General features: G+C 34.8%; 1 protein-coding gene across 17 annotated transcripts in view; it reads right to left on the reverse strand.

Annotated features, from left to right (window-relative positions):
* SGK3 (serum/glucocorticoid regulated kinase family member 3) overlaps positions 1 to 16,531 on the reverse strand; it is a 147,028-nt gene that overhangs the window by 27,221 nt on the left and 103,276 nt on the right. For all 17 annotated transcript variants that reach the window (XM_067712171.1, XM_067712167.1, XM_067712166.1 and 14 more), the window contains 3 exons: positions 15,569 to 15,641; positions 10,530 to 10,605; positions 3,513 to 3,600 (listed from right to left, as the gene is read on the reverse strand). In XM_067712171.1, the coding sequence (XP_067568272.1) occupies positions 3,513 to 3,600; positions 10,530 to 10,605; positions 15,569 to 15,620 (216 nt within the window). In that variant the 5' untranslated portion in view covers positions 15,621 to 15,641. The remainder of the gene's footprint in view (positions 1 to 3,512; positions 3,601 to 10,529; positions 10,606 to 15,568; positions 15,642 to 16,531) is intronic.

The following is a 16,531-nucleotide window of genomic DNA, read 5'->3' on the forward strand; positions in this document are numbered from 1 at the left end:
CAGGGAACTGTATCATTTTTCTATTCAATGAACTTTTCTATAAGATGAAGAAAGTGAAGTAAATAAGTGTGGATTAAACAATAACAAGGATAACCTGTCCCCTGAATTACATTAAAATGTAATAAGATTTTATTACTTGGCAACAGTTTTTCTAATGGAGCACATTTCTGAAATAATGAAAATTTCTGAGGTATATAATTAGATAACTTTTTACTCTACCTATTATTATTATCTTTTTTTTTTTTTTTTGCGGTACGCGGGCCTCTCACTGTTGTGGCCTCTCCCGTTGCGGAGCACAGGCTCCGGACGCGCAGGCTCAGCGGCCATGGCTCACGGGCCCAGCCTCTCCGCGGCATGTGGGATCTTCCCGGACCGGGGCATGAACCCGTGTCCCCTTCATCGGCAGGTGGACTCAACCCCTGCGCCACCAGGGAAGCCCCTCTACCTATTATTTTTAAGATTACACCTAATCACTAAACTGAAGTTGAGGTATATTTCTTAACAGAATGAACACTAATCAAGAGAATAAGTTTCTTGACTTCTCTTGGCCTCTGTTTTTTTTCCTCTATATAAATTAAGAAGGTCCAGATGCCTTCCAAGATATTTTCCAGCTATTAAATTCATTTGATTATCCACTCAGAAGTCCTTAATAAATAGTTACAACTGGGGCTTCCCTGGTGGCGCAGTGGTTGAGAGTCCGCCTGCCGACGCAGGGGACAGGGGTTTGTGCCCCAGTCCAGGAAGATTCCACATGCTGCGGAGCGGCTGGGCCCGTGAGCCATGGCCGCTGAGCCTGCGCGTCCAGAGCCTGTGCTCTGCAACGGGAGAGGCCACAACAGTGAGAGGCCCGTGTACAGCAAAAAAAAAAAAAAAAAAAAAAAAAAGGTTACAACTGGGGTGCGGGGAGTGAAGGAACTGGATGAAAGCAGTCAAATGGTACAAACTTCCAGTTATAAGAAAATAAGTACTAGGGATGTAATGTACAACATGATAGATATAATTACACTGTGTATGTTATATATGAAAGTTGTTAAGAGAATAAATCCTAAGAGTTCTCATCACAGGAAAAACTTTTTTTTATTTAATTTTGTATCTATATGAGATGATATCAATAGATATTCACTAAACTTACTGCGGTGATTACTGCATGATATATGTAAGTCAGATCATAATGCTATACACCCTAAACTTATACCAGTGATGTATGTCAATTATACCTCATTAAAACTGGAAGAAAAAATAAATAAAAATAAAACTGATGCAGTTCCTAGAAATTTTAATTTAAAAAATAATAAAAGTTATAACTGTAAGATGAAATATAGCTCTTTCTTTTTTTTGAAAAGGTTTTTTTTAATCACTATTTTAAAACAGGAAAAGATCCTAGTCTAAGTTCCAGATTTTATGGATGAAACGAGAAACAAAATTTAGATTGAAAGTCAACAGTGAGAGAAGAGGAGCCAGAACCCAGGAATTTCTCTTAGTCTGGTTCTTTCTTCAAAAACCATTCTCCTACAGCAAGGCAAGACATTCTTTACATGATCTAAACCTACATACTCTCTACATGATTAACAAACAAAACATGGAAAATCACGGTTACATAAATTTTACTCTTTAAAATATTTTTTGAATAGTATTAAGATGTTTTTAAAAATCCATAACCTTACCAACAGACGATTTACAAATATTTATAGTACTTTCATATAGTCTTTGCATAACTTCGAAAAACTGTGATCACACTGTGTAAGTTTGCATAAAAAGTTTTAAACCCTGATTTCATTTAATGGTATGTCAAAACTTTAAATATTATCATCTTTAGAAATATTTTTTAAATGTACAATATATAGGGACAACCACTATTTGACTGATGACTATTCAAACTGATTCTAACTTTTCATTATAAATCACACTAAAATGAACATCTTTGTTCTTTTCTGTGAAGGGTTATTTCATTTGCATCAACTCCTAAGTGACATGAATTACTTTCATGCTTGATACATGTTGCCAAATTGCTTTCCAAAAGAGTTGCATAAATTTTAACACCAGTAATGCCCAAGGATGCCCATTTTACCTGACCCTTATTAGTCCTGGCGTATTTTATTTACTTTACATTTTTGTTAATTTGGCAGATTAAAAAACCTCTCATTTGAAACTTTCATTTGCTACTGGCATCAAGGTTGAATATTTTCCCATATATCTGTTTACTAAGAGTATTTCTTCATGTCCCTTTTCCTTTTATCTACTAGGGTCCTAAATATCATTCTTTTCAAAAATCCATATGTATGAGCTTTTTTTACATAGACATTATTCCTTCTTATACTTTGTTACATGTTTTCCCAGCTTGTGGTTTCTCTTTTGACCGACTGCACAGATATAAAATTAAAATATCCTTTTATTGTCCTAAGAGCAACCATGTCACAGACGTAAGAGTTAAATCTGTTCTCTTAACTGAGAATCCTCTTAGAGCATCAGAGAAAGAAAACTACTACTTTCCAGTAGTCACATCTATTTTTCAAATGAAGATTTTTAGCTGTGGGACAGTAATGTTTCAACTCATGACATTACCTTTTAAATCACAAAAACAGAATCATGACAAAATTAAAAGACATTATAAAGACAAAAACGTACATCTCTGATTTTCATGTATATATTTAACAATAGTATTAGTCAATTTTAAATTATAAAGGTATTATCATATTTATATAATACTTGTAATTATACTTTTAATTGCTACATAATAATCCTGAGTTAAGTTGTTGTAATTTACCTTTCTAACATAACTTTCTAAAGTAAATGTTGAAAATATCTTCATAAGAAGGCACAAGCTTACGATATTTATCACAATTAATTAAAAAAACAAGAATATCCTATTCTTTATTCTTTTCGGAAAACGTATTGATTATGTACATATAACTACAGCAATAAAAGTTAGTTGATACCAACCAGCCCATGTATACTGATTGCTCTACATCTCAAGACCTGACAATGCAGAGGAAGAGGTATGTAATATTCTGGTTGAAAAGGTCTTTCCTGCTGGCCAAAATTCAAAACAACAGTTGCAATGGTGATAATCATGATGAAGATATATGACGTTAAAAAGTAAGATGTAAAGCAAAGAAAGCAGAACACAAAACTTTATATATTGTATAATTAAAGTTAGGTAATTTTAAAAATTTCCACATATTAGAGAAGATAAGAAAGAAAATCACTAAAACGTTAAAAATTACTAGGTCTGGTTGCTGATAATATGGGTAATACTTCTAAATTATTTTCAAATTTTTCTTTAATTAACATGTATTACTTTCTATTATAAAAAGTACTCATTTTATCAATTTTATAAGAAATAGTGATAAGTAAGAGGTATACACATTTGTTTTTATGTACTCTACAGAGTAGAAAATCTACAATGGATGAAATTACTTTGTTTTAAGTAAATGGGGTCCTAAAGTTGCCAATAATTTCATCTCTGGGGAATGGTATTTTTTTCTGTTAAAAAATACAATTCCTCTTACTACCTTCTGAGTACTTCTTTCATCCTCATCTTCAGATGGATCTGACTGATGTTTTGGACTGTCCATTTGAAGGAATGCTCTGACATCTGGACTAAAAACAAAAATTAACTTTATTATGACTTTGCATTTCTACAGCTTTTCTCCCTTTTAACATGAAAATAAAAGTAACTATAGCAGCATTTACAGTAAGAAAGTCAAACAAAATCCATTAATAATCATTATTATAAAAGGAATAAGCAAATTAAGTTTAAAAATAGGGAATCCAATAAACAAATGGGCAAAGGTATCAACAGTCAGTTCACAGAATAGAAAACCCAAATGGTAAGGAAATTTATGAAGATGCCTAACTTCACTAATAATCACAAAAAAAAACAAATTAAAACAACAATGAGAAATTACTTTATGTCCACTAGCCAGCAAAATTTAGAAAGACACATAATACCAAAAGTTGGTAGGGATACAGGGAAAGGAACACCCTCATGTATTGCTGGTGAGAATGTAAAATGAGGCAACTTTTCTGAAAAGCAATTTGGCAATATTTGGTTAAACTTAGTATGCAGAAATTTCAGTTGAGGCCAGAAATTTCAGTTCTAAGAATAAACCACACACACACAAAAATTATGTACAGGTTCAGTGAAAGACATATAACTAGGATACTCACTGCAATATTCTCTATAGCTCTGAATCAGAAGCAAAACAGCCATCTACCACTAGGGAAATGAGTAAGCAAGCTATGGTAACTGCCTGCAGAGAACAGCAGTCAGCGATCAGAAACAAGGAACCACAGCACACCACCATTTACGTGTATATATTAAACACTCACAGACACAAAGCAACAGTCGATAAATAGATAACCAAAGACATATAACAAACATGTTGAAGTGGGCATCACCAGTGGGGATGAAGAAATGGGTATGAAGAGGAAAAAAATGGACTAAAATAAAAGAGGGGCCTTGCATGGACTAATGACAATCCTGAGGAATGATTAAATCTCTGTATCTGCAGTACCTCCTCCCAAATTGTTCTTTTTTTTTCTTTTTTACAAGTTGAGATGTGTTAATCCCCAAATCCTAATTTATCCTTCCCCTGCCCCCTGCCCTGCTGCTATCCCCTTTGGTAACCATAAGTTTGTTTTCTATGTCTGTGAGTCTATTTCTGTTTTCCAAATAATTTTATTTGTATCATGTTTTTTTAGATTCCACATATAAATTATATCATGATATTTGTCTTTCTCAGTCTGACTTACTTCACTTAATATGATAATGTCTAGGTCCATCCATGTTGCTGCAAGTGGCATTATTTCATCCTTTTTTATGGACAAATAATATTCTATTATATATACCTCACATCTTCTTTATCCATTCGTCTGTCCATGGATATTTAGGTTGCTTCCATGTCTTGGTATTGTAAATAGTGCCGCTATGAACACTGGGGTGCATGTATCTTTTCGAATTAGAGTTTTCTCCAGATATATGCCCAGGATTGGGACTGCAAGATCATATGGTAGCTCTATTTTTAAGACACCTCCATACTGTTTGGGATTAACATATACACACCACTATATATAAAATAAACAACAAGGACCTACTGTATAGCACAAGGCACTATATAGTCAATATCCTGTAATAATAACCTATAATGGGAAAGAATCTGAAAAAGAATATATATATGTGTAAGTGAACCACTTTGCTGTATACCTGAAACTAATACAACAGTGTAAATTAACTATACTTCAATTTTAAAAAATGGTTAAAAAAAACGAGATATAATTGACATATAACACTGTATCAGCTCCAGGTGTACGACATAATGCTTCTATACTTGTATACATTGCGAAACGATGACCACAGTAAGTCTAGTTAACATCCATCACCACACAGTTACACACTTTTTGTGTGTGATGAGAACTTTTAATCTACTCTCTTAGCTACATTCAAATACGCTACCACAGTCCCCATGCTGCACATTACAACTGATGACTTATTTTATAACTGAAAGTTTATACCTTTTGACCACCTTCACCCATTTCGCCTACCCCCCAACCTCTGGCAACCACCAATCTGTTCTTTGTATCAATGATTATGAATCTGGGTTTAAGATTTCACATATAAGTGAGTTCGTGCAGTACTTGTCTTCCTCTGACTTATTTCACTTAGCACAATGCCGTCAATGTCCATCCACGTTGTCACAAATGGCAAGATTTCCAAAATTGTTCTTAATAATTAAATACAAATAATATACATTCATTGTAAGAAATTCAGGAAGATGAATAGTTTTTAAAAAGGGGAGGGGCTTGTGGGAATGTAAAATGGTACAGCCAGTGTAGAAAACAGGTGGTTCTTTGAAAAGCTATACACAGTTACTGTATGACCCAGCAATTCCACTCTTCAGTATATATCCAAAAGAAATAAAAACATATGGGCACACAAAAGCTCACACACACACACATTCATAGCAGCATTATTTATAATAGTCAAAAAGTGGATGAATGGACAAACAAAATGTGGCATATCCACATAATGGAATATTATTCAACTATGAAAACAAATGAAGTACTGATACATGCTACAATATGAATGAACTTCAAAAACATTATGCTAAATGAACAAAGGAAGATTTAAAACTGTATGGTTCCATTTGTATGAAATCCCTAACAGGCAAATCCATAAAAATAGAAAGTAGATTAGTGGTTGCCAAGGGTTGGGGGAAAGGGGAAATTAGAAAATATAGTTTCTTTTTGGGTTGATGTTAATATTAGCTTAGACTTGGGTGATAGAATAAGATAGTGATGTGGTTGTACAGCATTGCAAGTATACTAAAAACCACTGAATTGTACACTTCAAAAATAGATAAAATGGTGAATTTTATGTTATGTGCATTTTATTTCAAAAAAAAAATTAAAGGTGGGAATCTTCATTCTTAACACCCCTACTATATTAATTTTTTCTCTGCACAGTTAAGATCATGCTATATTTTAAATATTTTATTTTACTGTTTTTCACCCAAAAATACAATGTATTCAATATATCAAAAGGTCTTTGCCATGTGGTTAAAAATTCTTTGTTAGCAATCACTTTTGATAGATGTATGATGCTGTATTAGGACACACTAAAAGTTACTCAGTGGTTCTTTCACTTTAGGATATATATATGTACTTTTTACATATATATATATATGGCTTCCAACTTTTGACTGTACAGCTTTCACTACTATAAATAATGCTGCAAGTGACAATCACTGTGCACAACACTGGAACTGCATTTACGATTTTCACTACAGATTTTTAAAAAGAAAAGTATTTGCTCTGAACTATAAACCATTTTTAGGCTTTAAGTAGTTTGTTAAGCTAATTTCCAGAGAGGCTGTACCAATTTCTACTCTCCTAGCAATACATGAACATCCTGAAGACTTTCTCCAGCCTTGATTAAATGTTAGTTTATATTAGCATCTCTCATAGTCTGGTAAGTGAAAAATAGTATTTTAAAGAGACAGAACTCAATTATATTAGTAATTAGTGAAATGCAAATTAAAGCAACAATAAGATACCACTACCCACTCACCAGAATGGCTAAAATTGAAAAGACTAATGATACTAAGTGTTGGTGAGGTGACCCATGTGATCTCGTACACCGATGGTGGAAGTGGAAATTGGTACAATCACTTTGGGAAACTATTTAGCATTATCCACTAAGATTAAACATATACATATTCTACAACCAAAAATTCTACTCAAAGATACATCAGAAATGCTTGCACATGTGCAGCAAAAGATATGTTAATGTCAACATTACTCATTAGAGCCAAAAAACAGAAATAACTCAAATGTTGATCAGCAGAATTGTGGTATATTCATGCAATGGGGTATTATACAGCAATGGAAATGAACAAACTACTGTATAGCTATATGCAATAACACTGGTGACTCTCAATTGTTGAAAACAAGCCAGATATAGACCATGTAATATATGATTCTATTTACATAAAGTTCAGAAACAGGGCACATTAATCTATGCTGCTAAAAATCAGGAGAGTAATGACCTTTGAGAAGGAACAGACATTGAGAAGAGGCATGTGAGGGGCTGCAGGGGTGCTGGCAATGTTCTATTCCTTGGCCTGGGGTGGAGAGGGGGGATACTCAGATGTATTCATTTTCTCATAATTCATTAAGCTGTACAATCATGATTTGTGTTCTTTTCTATATGTGTTATAATGCAATGAAGCTAAAATAAGGTGTTTCGCTTCATCTGCATTTCTTAAATAGTAAAGAAATGTTCAGCTTCTCTGGTAATTAATCAGCCACTTGCATCTCCTCTTGTGTAAACTGTTAATGTGTTTTGTCTTTTTTTTGGTGCCTTAGGAATGTATTATCTGCATGAGCTCTTTTATTAAGTATATTTATCTACTGTCCTTTATCACGGGAAACTTTTTATATTTTTGGTTTTTAATTTCACTTGTAATTTTTGGAGGTCAAAAGTTTTTATTAATCAAATTTGTCATTATTTTACTTTGTAATACATCATTCACTACCAATATCCTCAGAAAACCCTTTTCTATCCAAAGGTCAGAGAAATAATAATATTTTGTTTGAGTTTTTAAATGATTTAAAATTCAATTTTAATAAGTTATCTTAAAAATAACCTTCCCTCTATTGAAGTAAAGCTATTTTTGAAGCACATATCCCACACATAATAAGAATAGACACATAGATGGTGTTCAAGATACACTTGCTGATTGGCTTCTCCTCTAACTCTCTTAAATCTGTACTATTTTATAAACAGTTTGATGTTCAAATGAAGAGTGTGAAAATTAACAAAGTTCCATTAACAGATGAGATCCAGAAAATGTGAAATGTCACTTTTTATTAAAAAGAAAATGTCAGTTAAACATTAAGTTGAAAAAAAAAAACCTCTTGGTTATTTACCTTGGGGTGCTGAAAAATGTCCTCTACCTTAAACAGAATAGTGGTAGTTACAAGGTGCATATGTATGTAAAAATCTATTGGGTAGTATACTTAAAAATTGTGTATTTTATAGTATGATGTTAAAATAATCAAATTGGTTTTAGTTGAATTTCAATACCAAATATAACATCTTTATAATACTACACTTCTAGATCCAAAATGAATACTTAGAATTTAACATATACTGTCAGAGGTTCTGAGTAACACTGTTCAAAATACCAGGAGAAATAATAAACACCACCGCCATTTATTCCACACTTATTCTATGTGAGGCTCTGTCAAAGAATGAGACATATTCAAGCTCTCAATGTACGAATTTCAAACAAGCCAGTAATATGCCAATTCAAAGTAATCTCAAGTGCATATAACAAGAGTTAAACATTAGAAGGGTAGATCTAAGCTGAAGATAACATAGAATTTGTCCTAGGGAAAAGACATAATGTTTAAAAAATAATTATACAAAGAGCCAAGTAATAACAGGCTCTCTGCTAAGGAACACACCAGACACAGGAACCCTGAGTTCAAGGATCCTGCCCAATTCTGTGCTCCTCCACCACCTGCTGGGGGCTCTGAGTGGAAAGTTGGCTGCTCCCCTTTGCGGGGGCTAATCCCAGAGCTACAGCAGGTGCTGGACCTCCCCGTGACCCTCGTCCTATCTGTGAGCATCAGGGGAAATGAAACCCAGAGCACTGGGCAGAAGACCTTGGTCACAGGAAGTCCAGCTCCAGTATTTTACTAATTTAGTAAATTAAATTAAGTTAAAAAAGGTCAGAGCACCTGCTCAGAAGATAGAAGCCCTCTATAAACTATAAAGAACTATAAAATGGTAATAATCGTTCTGAGGACAATTGCTAAAAACATAGTCCTTCAATGTTGTGATTCTGAAAAGACTGTTAAAAGGTGCCATGACTGCATCAATGTCCACAGGCAGCCTTTACATCTACCCAGACAGGTGAGCTGCAGAAACGTTCCCCAGATATTCTCCTTGGTTCTCTTTATTCTTCTTAGAATGTTAATACTTTATACATACTAAACAATATAAGTAACATACATGCACATAACAAATCACAATAAACATAATGAACACCAATGAACCAATTACCAGACTCAAAATGAAAATACATCTCAAACCACGGATCTACCTATACCTTCTAGGTATTTCTGATATGACCCACCCTTCTGCCTTCAGAGGAGCTGCTGGCCTACCAGACACACATAGGGCTGGGAAAGCGCCCTCGTGTTAAGTGGCTGCCTGGAAGGTTGTGCTGAGAAGGCCTGAAGGCCTTGTCTGGGATGAGAGAACGCTGACCCAGGTCGCACAAGAAGTGGTAGCAAGTGTGCCTGGCCCTCACCAACTCCTTCAGCTTCATCTCCTTTCTGTAAACTTACTCTGTGTTCCAGTCGTCGTGAAATGTTAATACGTGAGCATGCTGAACAATTGCAGGCTCTTTGTAGACTCTGTTACAAGCACTGCTCCCTTGGCCTAGAATGCTCTCCCTAGCTTTCTTCTTGAAAGACTGCACATCCTTTAAGTTCCAGGAAGCCTTCCTTGACACCCACCCACCCCAAGAAGAGTTGGCCACGTTTTTCTCTGTTGTCTTCCAGACTTTTTTCATAAAACTTTCTTTGCTTTAATTGCTTGTTTCTACACCTGTTTCTCCCACGTACCTGGAAGCCTATGCCTCTGGAAGGTAAGGATAACACTAATTTCTCTTTTTATTCCCAATGCACACAGAGGTACATACGAAATGCTTTCTCAATACACGAATAAATATAACATCAAATAATTAGCAAAATGTTTTAACTGTGCAAATTCCTTTCAAGTTTAATCTACAAAAAAAATACAAGTACAATAGGAAGAAAGAAAATAACTAGGGCCTTGAGTTGATGGAGAGAAAAGAAGATTAAGAATACCAGAGGAAAAATTCTTGAGGAAGATTTCACAAAAATATACAGCACAATAATATTCCACAGAATGTATAAAACCTGGATCAGTAGCTTATTCAATAGTCTTAGGTTGGGTTTCAGTGCCTCCTTAGAACACAATGAAAATTACTTACTGGTTGTAAAGTTCTGGATGCCTAACTAAGTTCTGAATGAATTCATTCAGTCCCGCTCTTCTCTGTTTAATAAAATCTGTTAGGAGAGACAATACTATTATGATTATTTATATCAGACTGTAATTATCATCAATACAGTTATACAAGAATAGACAAGCACAAGATAGTGAATTTTGATTAAGAAGTTATTTCTTAATTCATGTTTCTTGATATACAATAAGGAATACTTACAAATATATATTTCTTAAATCTGTAAATACAATTATTATAAAATTAAAATAAAGCAGGTAGGACTTCCCTGGTGGCATAGTGGTTAAGAATCCTCCTGCCAATTCAGGGGACATGGGTTCGAGCCCTGGTCCGGGAAGATCCCACATGCCACGGGGCAACTAAGCCCGTGCGCCACAACTACTGAGCTTGCACTCTAGAGCCCGCGAGCCACAACTACTGAGCCCGTGTGCCACAGCTACTGAAGCCTGTGCACACAGAGCCCGTGCTCTGCAACAAGAGAAGCCACCGCAATAAGAAGCCCGTGAACCGCAACAAAGAGTAGCCCTGGCTCACCGCAACTACACGCGCAGCAACAAAGACCCAACGTAGCCAAAAATAAGTAAATAAATTTATTAAAAATAAATAAATAAATAAAATAAAGCAGGTAACATATTCCCCAAAAGAAAATGCTCCAAAAAAATGCCTATTTTAGGTTCTAAACAGACTCACTACAAAACGTGGAGACACTTTGCTTTGTCCAACTCCTCGTGTACTACCAGGTAATAAGAATTAACACTATGACACTGGTGGCTGAAAAATCATGCTAACTTAAAAACAAACGAAATCAAGAAATACTGAAATTCTTGCAACTGGAAATTGTGATTAACTGGTTGAGTATTACCAAAACTCTGCTGCTAAAAATAGGTTTTTATTTTGTATAAATCGATTTCTCTTCAAATAGCAGAATTTAAAATTGAGAAATAAAAGTGATTTTCTATGTAAGTCATTGAAGGCTAGCATCATGCCTGTAAAAATTTTTTTCTAACTTTAGCCCTTAACACAGTGTCTTGGAATGTACTTAACTGATGTTTGTGAATGAATAAAAAAAATACCAAACAAAATGATTACACATTCTAGCATTCACAGTCTCCAAATTTCATATGCCCCATCCCTTATTTAACTCAACTGTTTTGTTACTTTGTAATTTTATTTTTCAGTAGTAAAGACAATCTTGTTTTGTTTTTAAAACTACCAAAAAATGTAATTTATATATTGATTCCAAGATCCTATCAGCAAAAGGTTTGATATTAAACTATTTAGAATATAGAAGTATAGCTAATTCTGTGTATACTCTACAGAAAGATCCTTAAATTCAAAATGAAATTTTAACTTAGAAAAGTATAGGCAGAAATAACCCTTAAAATCTGCCTCAAGTATGTAAAACTTATCTTACAGAGGTTGGTAACCACCAACATAAAGTGGAAAAAAAAAGAGAAGAAAATGACACGCATGGACTTAGAAGCTGCAGCATAAGAACTCAGAAAGATGTATGGAAAAACTCTATATGGTAGCTGTCAAACACGGGGTTAATTTAAAAGGACAATTTCTTTCTTCATGCTCTAACTGTCCCATCTTTGGCCAGTGAAAGCCCCATCAATTGGGCCCCTGTGTCCTTTTGATAAAACCTCAGTATTCTTGTATAGCTTCTTTGCTTTCAGGCCAAGATATCCTAGGACCATCTTGTACATTTCTTGCCCAGCACCTGGAACTGCCATGGAAGTGTGGTTCCTTTAAGGGGGAAATGGTATTTAGAGATTACAACCTGGATGCTAAGGGTGTTTGCTGCTACTTATTTGTTATTGTTTTCAGGCATTTCCAGTGGAGAGCACTGGGAAATATGTATTGTTTTAGAAAGAGAAAAATAAATCATGATTTCATACTGTATTCCCAAGTTTAAAATTACAGGAATTTTTACTTAAAATCTTTGACTTTATATTTGTATCTCTTTCCTCTTCTGCTTAAAATTTTGGTTCTCATGACATTAACATAATTACAAAATAACTCTATATTATCAATGAGACTATTGAATGCAGGATAAAATTTCTTTGTACACTTTTTTTTTTGCCATGAGGAATATAAAGCTGAGTTTCCATGTTTTAAAGTCATTTAAAGTAATTATTCTCCATGTGTTTCACCACCAATCAGAATACAGTTATATTTTTTCCTTGTTTATTTTCAGTTGTTAGAGACTTCAATATTGTTGCATTTGTTTTTGTTTTTAAATTGTTTAAAATATGCAAAGCTGTGCACAAGATTCATCCAGGGAGGTCTAACATCCACCTCTGTTGTCTCCAGTTGGCCTCTCCCTCCTTAAGGTCATCAGTTTTTAGTTTTTGATTTATTCTTCCATTATTTCCTTTTTAACCTTCACATCCTTTCCTACACAAAAAATATACACTGTCCACATCTACACCTTGTTTTTTCCACTTAACCAGGTATTCTGGAGATCACTCCACAGTAATGCACAATGAGCTTTTTCGTTCCTTTTTACAGCTGTACCATATTCCAATACTGGAAGGATGTTTCAGTTGTTTCCAGTTTTTGCTATGAAAAACAGCATCACAATAAACAGTCTCGTACATACATACATCATTTCCGATGCAGTTTATCTTTAGAATAGATTCCTAGAAATGTGATTTCTTGGTCAAAGGGAAATGTATATATAGTTTTGCTAAATATTACCAAATTTCATAAGGTTTGTATTCCCACCAGCAAAATATGAGAATGTCTGTTTAGCCAAAGCCTAATAAAATGAACATCCTACCAATCTTTGGTTTGTTGAGTATGACTTAGATTTGATCTCCCCAATGAAAGGCTTTCCAAAAATCTATAACATATAGTCTACTTCACTGTTGCCAAGTCATATACCACATGCTCAGGATTGATTTCAAAATGTTCTTCAATAAAAATCAATTTTTAGTATCAAATAATTAATCTACCAAACATAAATACCACAGGGCACTGTCTGGTATTTTGCCTTGAACCATGAAGTAGCAATGCTGCAGGTCTTTATCTCTTTGCCTCCTTCCCTGGATAAAATGATTCTGATTTTAGGGTTTAACTAAGGGCTCCACAGAACTCTAACCCAAGTTCAAGCCTCATGTTAATCACTAACATGTAGTTTGAATCCTCTTAAATGTCTGTCACTTCAAATTAATTAATTCTCTCATTCACCCAGGCCTGACACTTCAGTTATCTCTGATTCTCTTCTCTATATGTCTCCTTTACCTAAGCAATCACCAAGATTTCTTACAGATTTTTCATTAAAAGATTTCCTACACATGGCTCAATTTTTAGCCCCATTTCCACCTGAGTTGCAGCTCTCATCACCTAATTTGAGGACTACTGGAATATTCCCTTAACCAGACTCCCAGTCTCTATCTCGTGTTCCCTCTGCTGTGCCTACTATACATTATACACTGTTGGTTTCACATCATGTTGCCACTTCGCTCAAATATCTCTAAGGCCCCCATGTTGCCCTCACGATGTTTTTCAACCTATGCTCCACAGACATACTTCACTGCTGCACCAACAAAGCAGCTCCGTTTTTATTTGTTCTACACATTACATTTTTCTGCATCAGATTTCACTAGGAAAAAAGTGTTCTACAGCTAATAACAAAACAAGAGAACAAGAATACAAAAGCCACTGGCCGATAGAATCAATCCATGGAATGTGTAACTGGCTTTGCTGTGCCAACTCAATCGTCTCTTTATTAATGGATTCATGTATTCAAGTAACATTTATTGAGAATCTAATATTTATTAGGCACTATAATTAAATAAAAAAGATACAGTATCTACCTTCATAAAATCTACAGCCCGATGAGACAAACTGGCAATAATAATAAAGTGTGCTAAATTCTCCCAAGAGAATAAAAGTCTACATAAAATAGGGGAAGTGAAAAAGAACAGGGGAAACGAGAAGCCTCTCCATCCTGAGGTTCAGAAAGTGTAAAAGAATAAAGAGTCTCCAGCTGAGAGGGTTACAGGGGATTCCAGCACCCTCGCGGGGCGGGGGGGGGGGGAACTCAGTTTTAATTACAGCAAGAACGTGAAAGAAATAAGAAGACAGAGGATAAAGGAGTTTGTTCATCGCAGGCAGAACTGCACAAGGTATAGTGAAAAGGTCTGGGAGGAAAAGGAATGGTATAAGGTTAGGTGGTAGAGAGGAAGCAAGATAAGCCAATTGAGAGCTCCTACATAAGGAATCACAGGTCTGATGGGTTACAAGGTTACAAGCAAATTAGTTTAGGAGGTAAGATGGTGGGGAGGGAGGAAACTCGATAGCATGTCAGGATCCACCTGTGGCATAAACAGATGACTTTACAGCATAGAATTTCTGGTGGATAGAGACTTCTATCTCTCTATAGGTCGCCATTTGTGTACTGGGTTAATTTCTTCTAGATTCTAGTTAAAAAAAAAAAAAAAAAAAGTTTGAAGTTGAGGCTTCAGACATATATACAGCCTCCAGATTTCTGAGATCCTATGTGTCATCAGGCTCCCCAAGGGGGAACAACAGGACATTTTCTTGGTACCCCATTCAGAGGCCTGCAGGGTGCCGTGTACAGAGTACACATTTAGTAAATGTTTCATGGTTAGAAAAGTACTGCCCGTTATCCTTAATAATCAATAGATTTATCTGAAGCCAGACTGCTTGAATTTAACTTCCAAATCTGACTTTTACTAGCTGTAGGCGACCCTGGGCAAATCAGTCAACCTGTGCCTCAGTTTCCTTACCTATAAAATAGTGATGATAATAATACCCACCTCAAAGGGTTGTTGTGAGGACTGAATGAATTAAAACATATAAAGTGTTTAAAAACAACGGCTGGTACACAGTAAGCACCTTCCTGAGGCATTAATTTCATAGAGCATGAGATCCATTAGCTTTGTAACGTTATACTACTATACACTGCAATGAATATGTTAACTACTTTTTCAAACTTCAACCATCACTTATGGCTGGTCTATGAAGTTATTGCTTACTTGGATCAAAATTATCACCAAATATTCTCTTGGCAGGAATCTTCAGGGCCATAGCAGGAAATTGTTTCCTTAACTAGAATTGAAAACATAACATTACATGAACTTAATTTTATAGGTCTTCCAGGTATACATGTACCAAAACAAAATACAATCTGATTTTCAAAAAAATCCGCCATAAGACATACCTTTAAGTATATCATGATCAAATGTACAATATTAAATTGTACCAATAAAATACCATTAGTCTGACTAATCTCATTTTGTCCCAATAAAACACTTAGTATCTTTGTGACCTGGAATAAGTTACTTAACATCTCTGAGCTTCAGTTTTCTTGTTGGAAAATGGGGATAATCTTTGCACTTACCTTAGTGATTTGTTGTGAGGCTTAAAGAAAATCATCTATGTTAAGTGCTTAGACTAGAACCTGGAGTATAGGTTTTGAATACGTTACTCACTGTTTTGTTACCTCAGGAGATGTGATGTTTGTGTTCTCTCTAAGTGAACACACTGACAATTGTTTTCTGAGAAAGCTGATGAATTTTGCTTTCAATACCCTCTGCTCTAGCCTTCCTCCTATTAATAATTGTTTCTCAGATTTGCTTATCCCCAGAGAAAGAAAAACTTCGTCCTGAAGAAATTAAATTTGGGCAGTAAAGCCATAAAAATGGGTAAATGCTTATTTTTACTGTAAGCTTGATGTCAAAAAACCACACATACACAGTCTTACCAATCCTTGCATTCCTCTAGTAAATTTAGATGTTTTAGAAACAACAACCAAACATACACTATGTATACACAAACACACACACATTATATATATACCTCCACTGACAGGAAATACAAATAGGAGAATGTATTAATCACTCTATACCATGAGCATGCTCTCAGCAAAATTCAGAATGAAAAATCTGCAGACAAATGACCCTGTTTCTTTCAACAAAAAATTGTAAAAAAAAAAAAAA

This window comes from Pseudorca crassidens, chromosome 17, assembly GCF_039906515.1.
Source record: "Pseudorca crassidens isolate mPseCra1 chromosome 17, mPseCra1.hap1, whole genome shotgun sequence".
NCBI lineage: Eukaryota > Metazoa > Chordata > Mammalia > Artiodactyla > Delphinidae > Pseudorca > Pseudorca crassidens.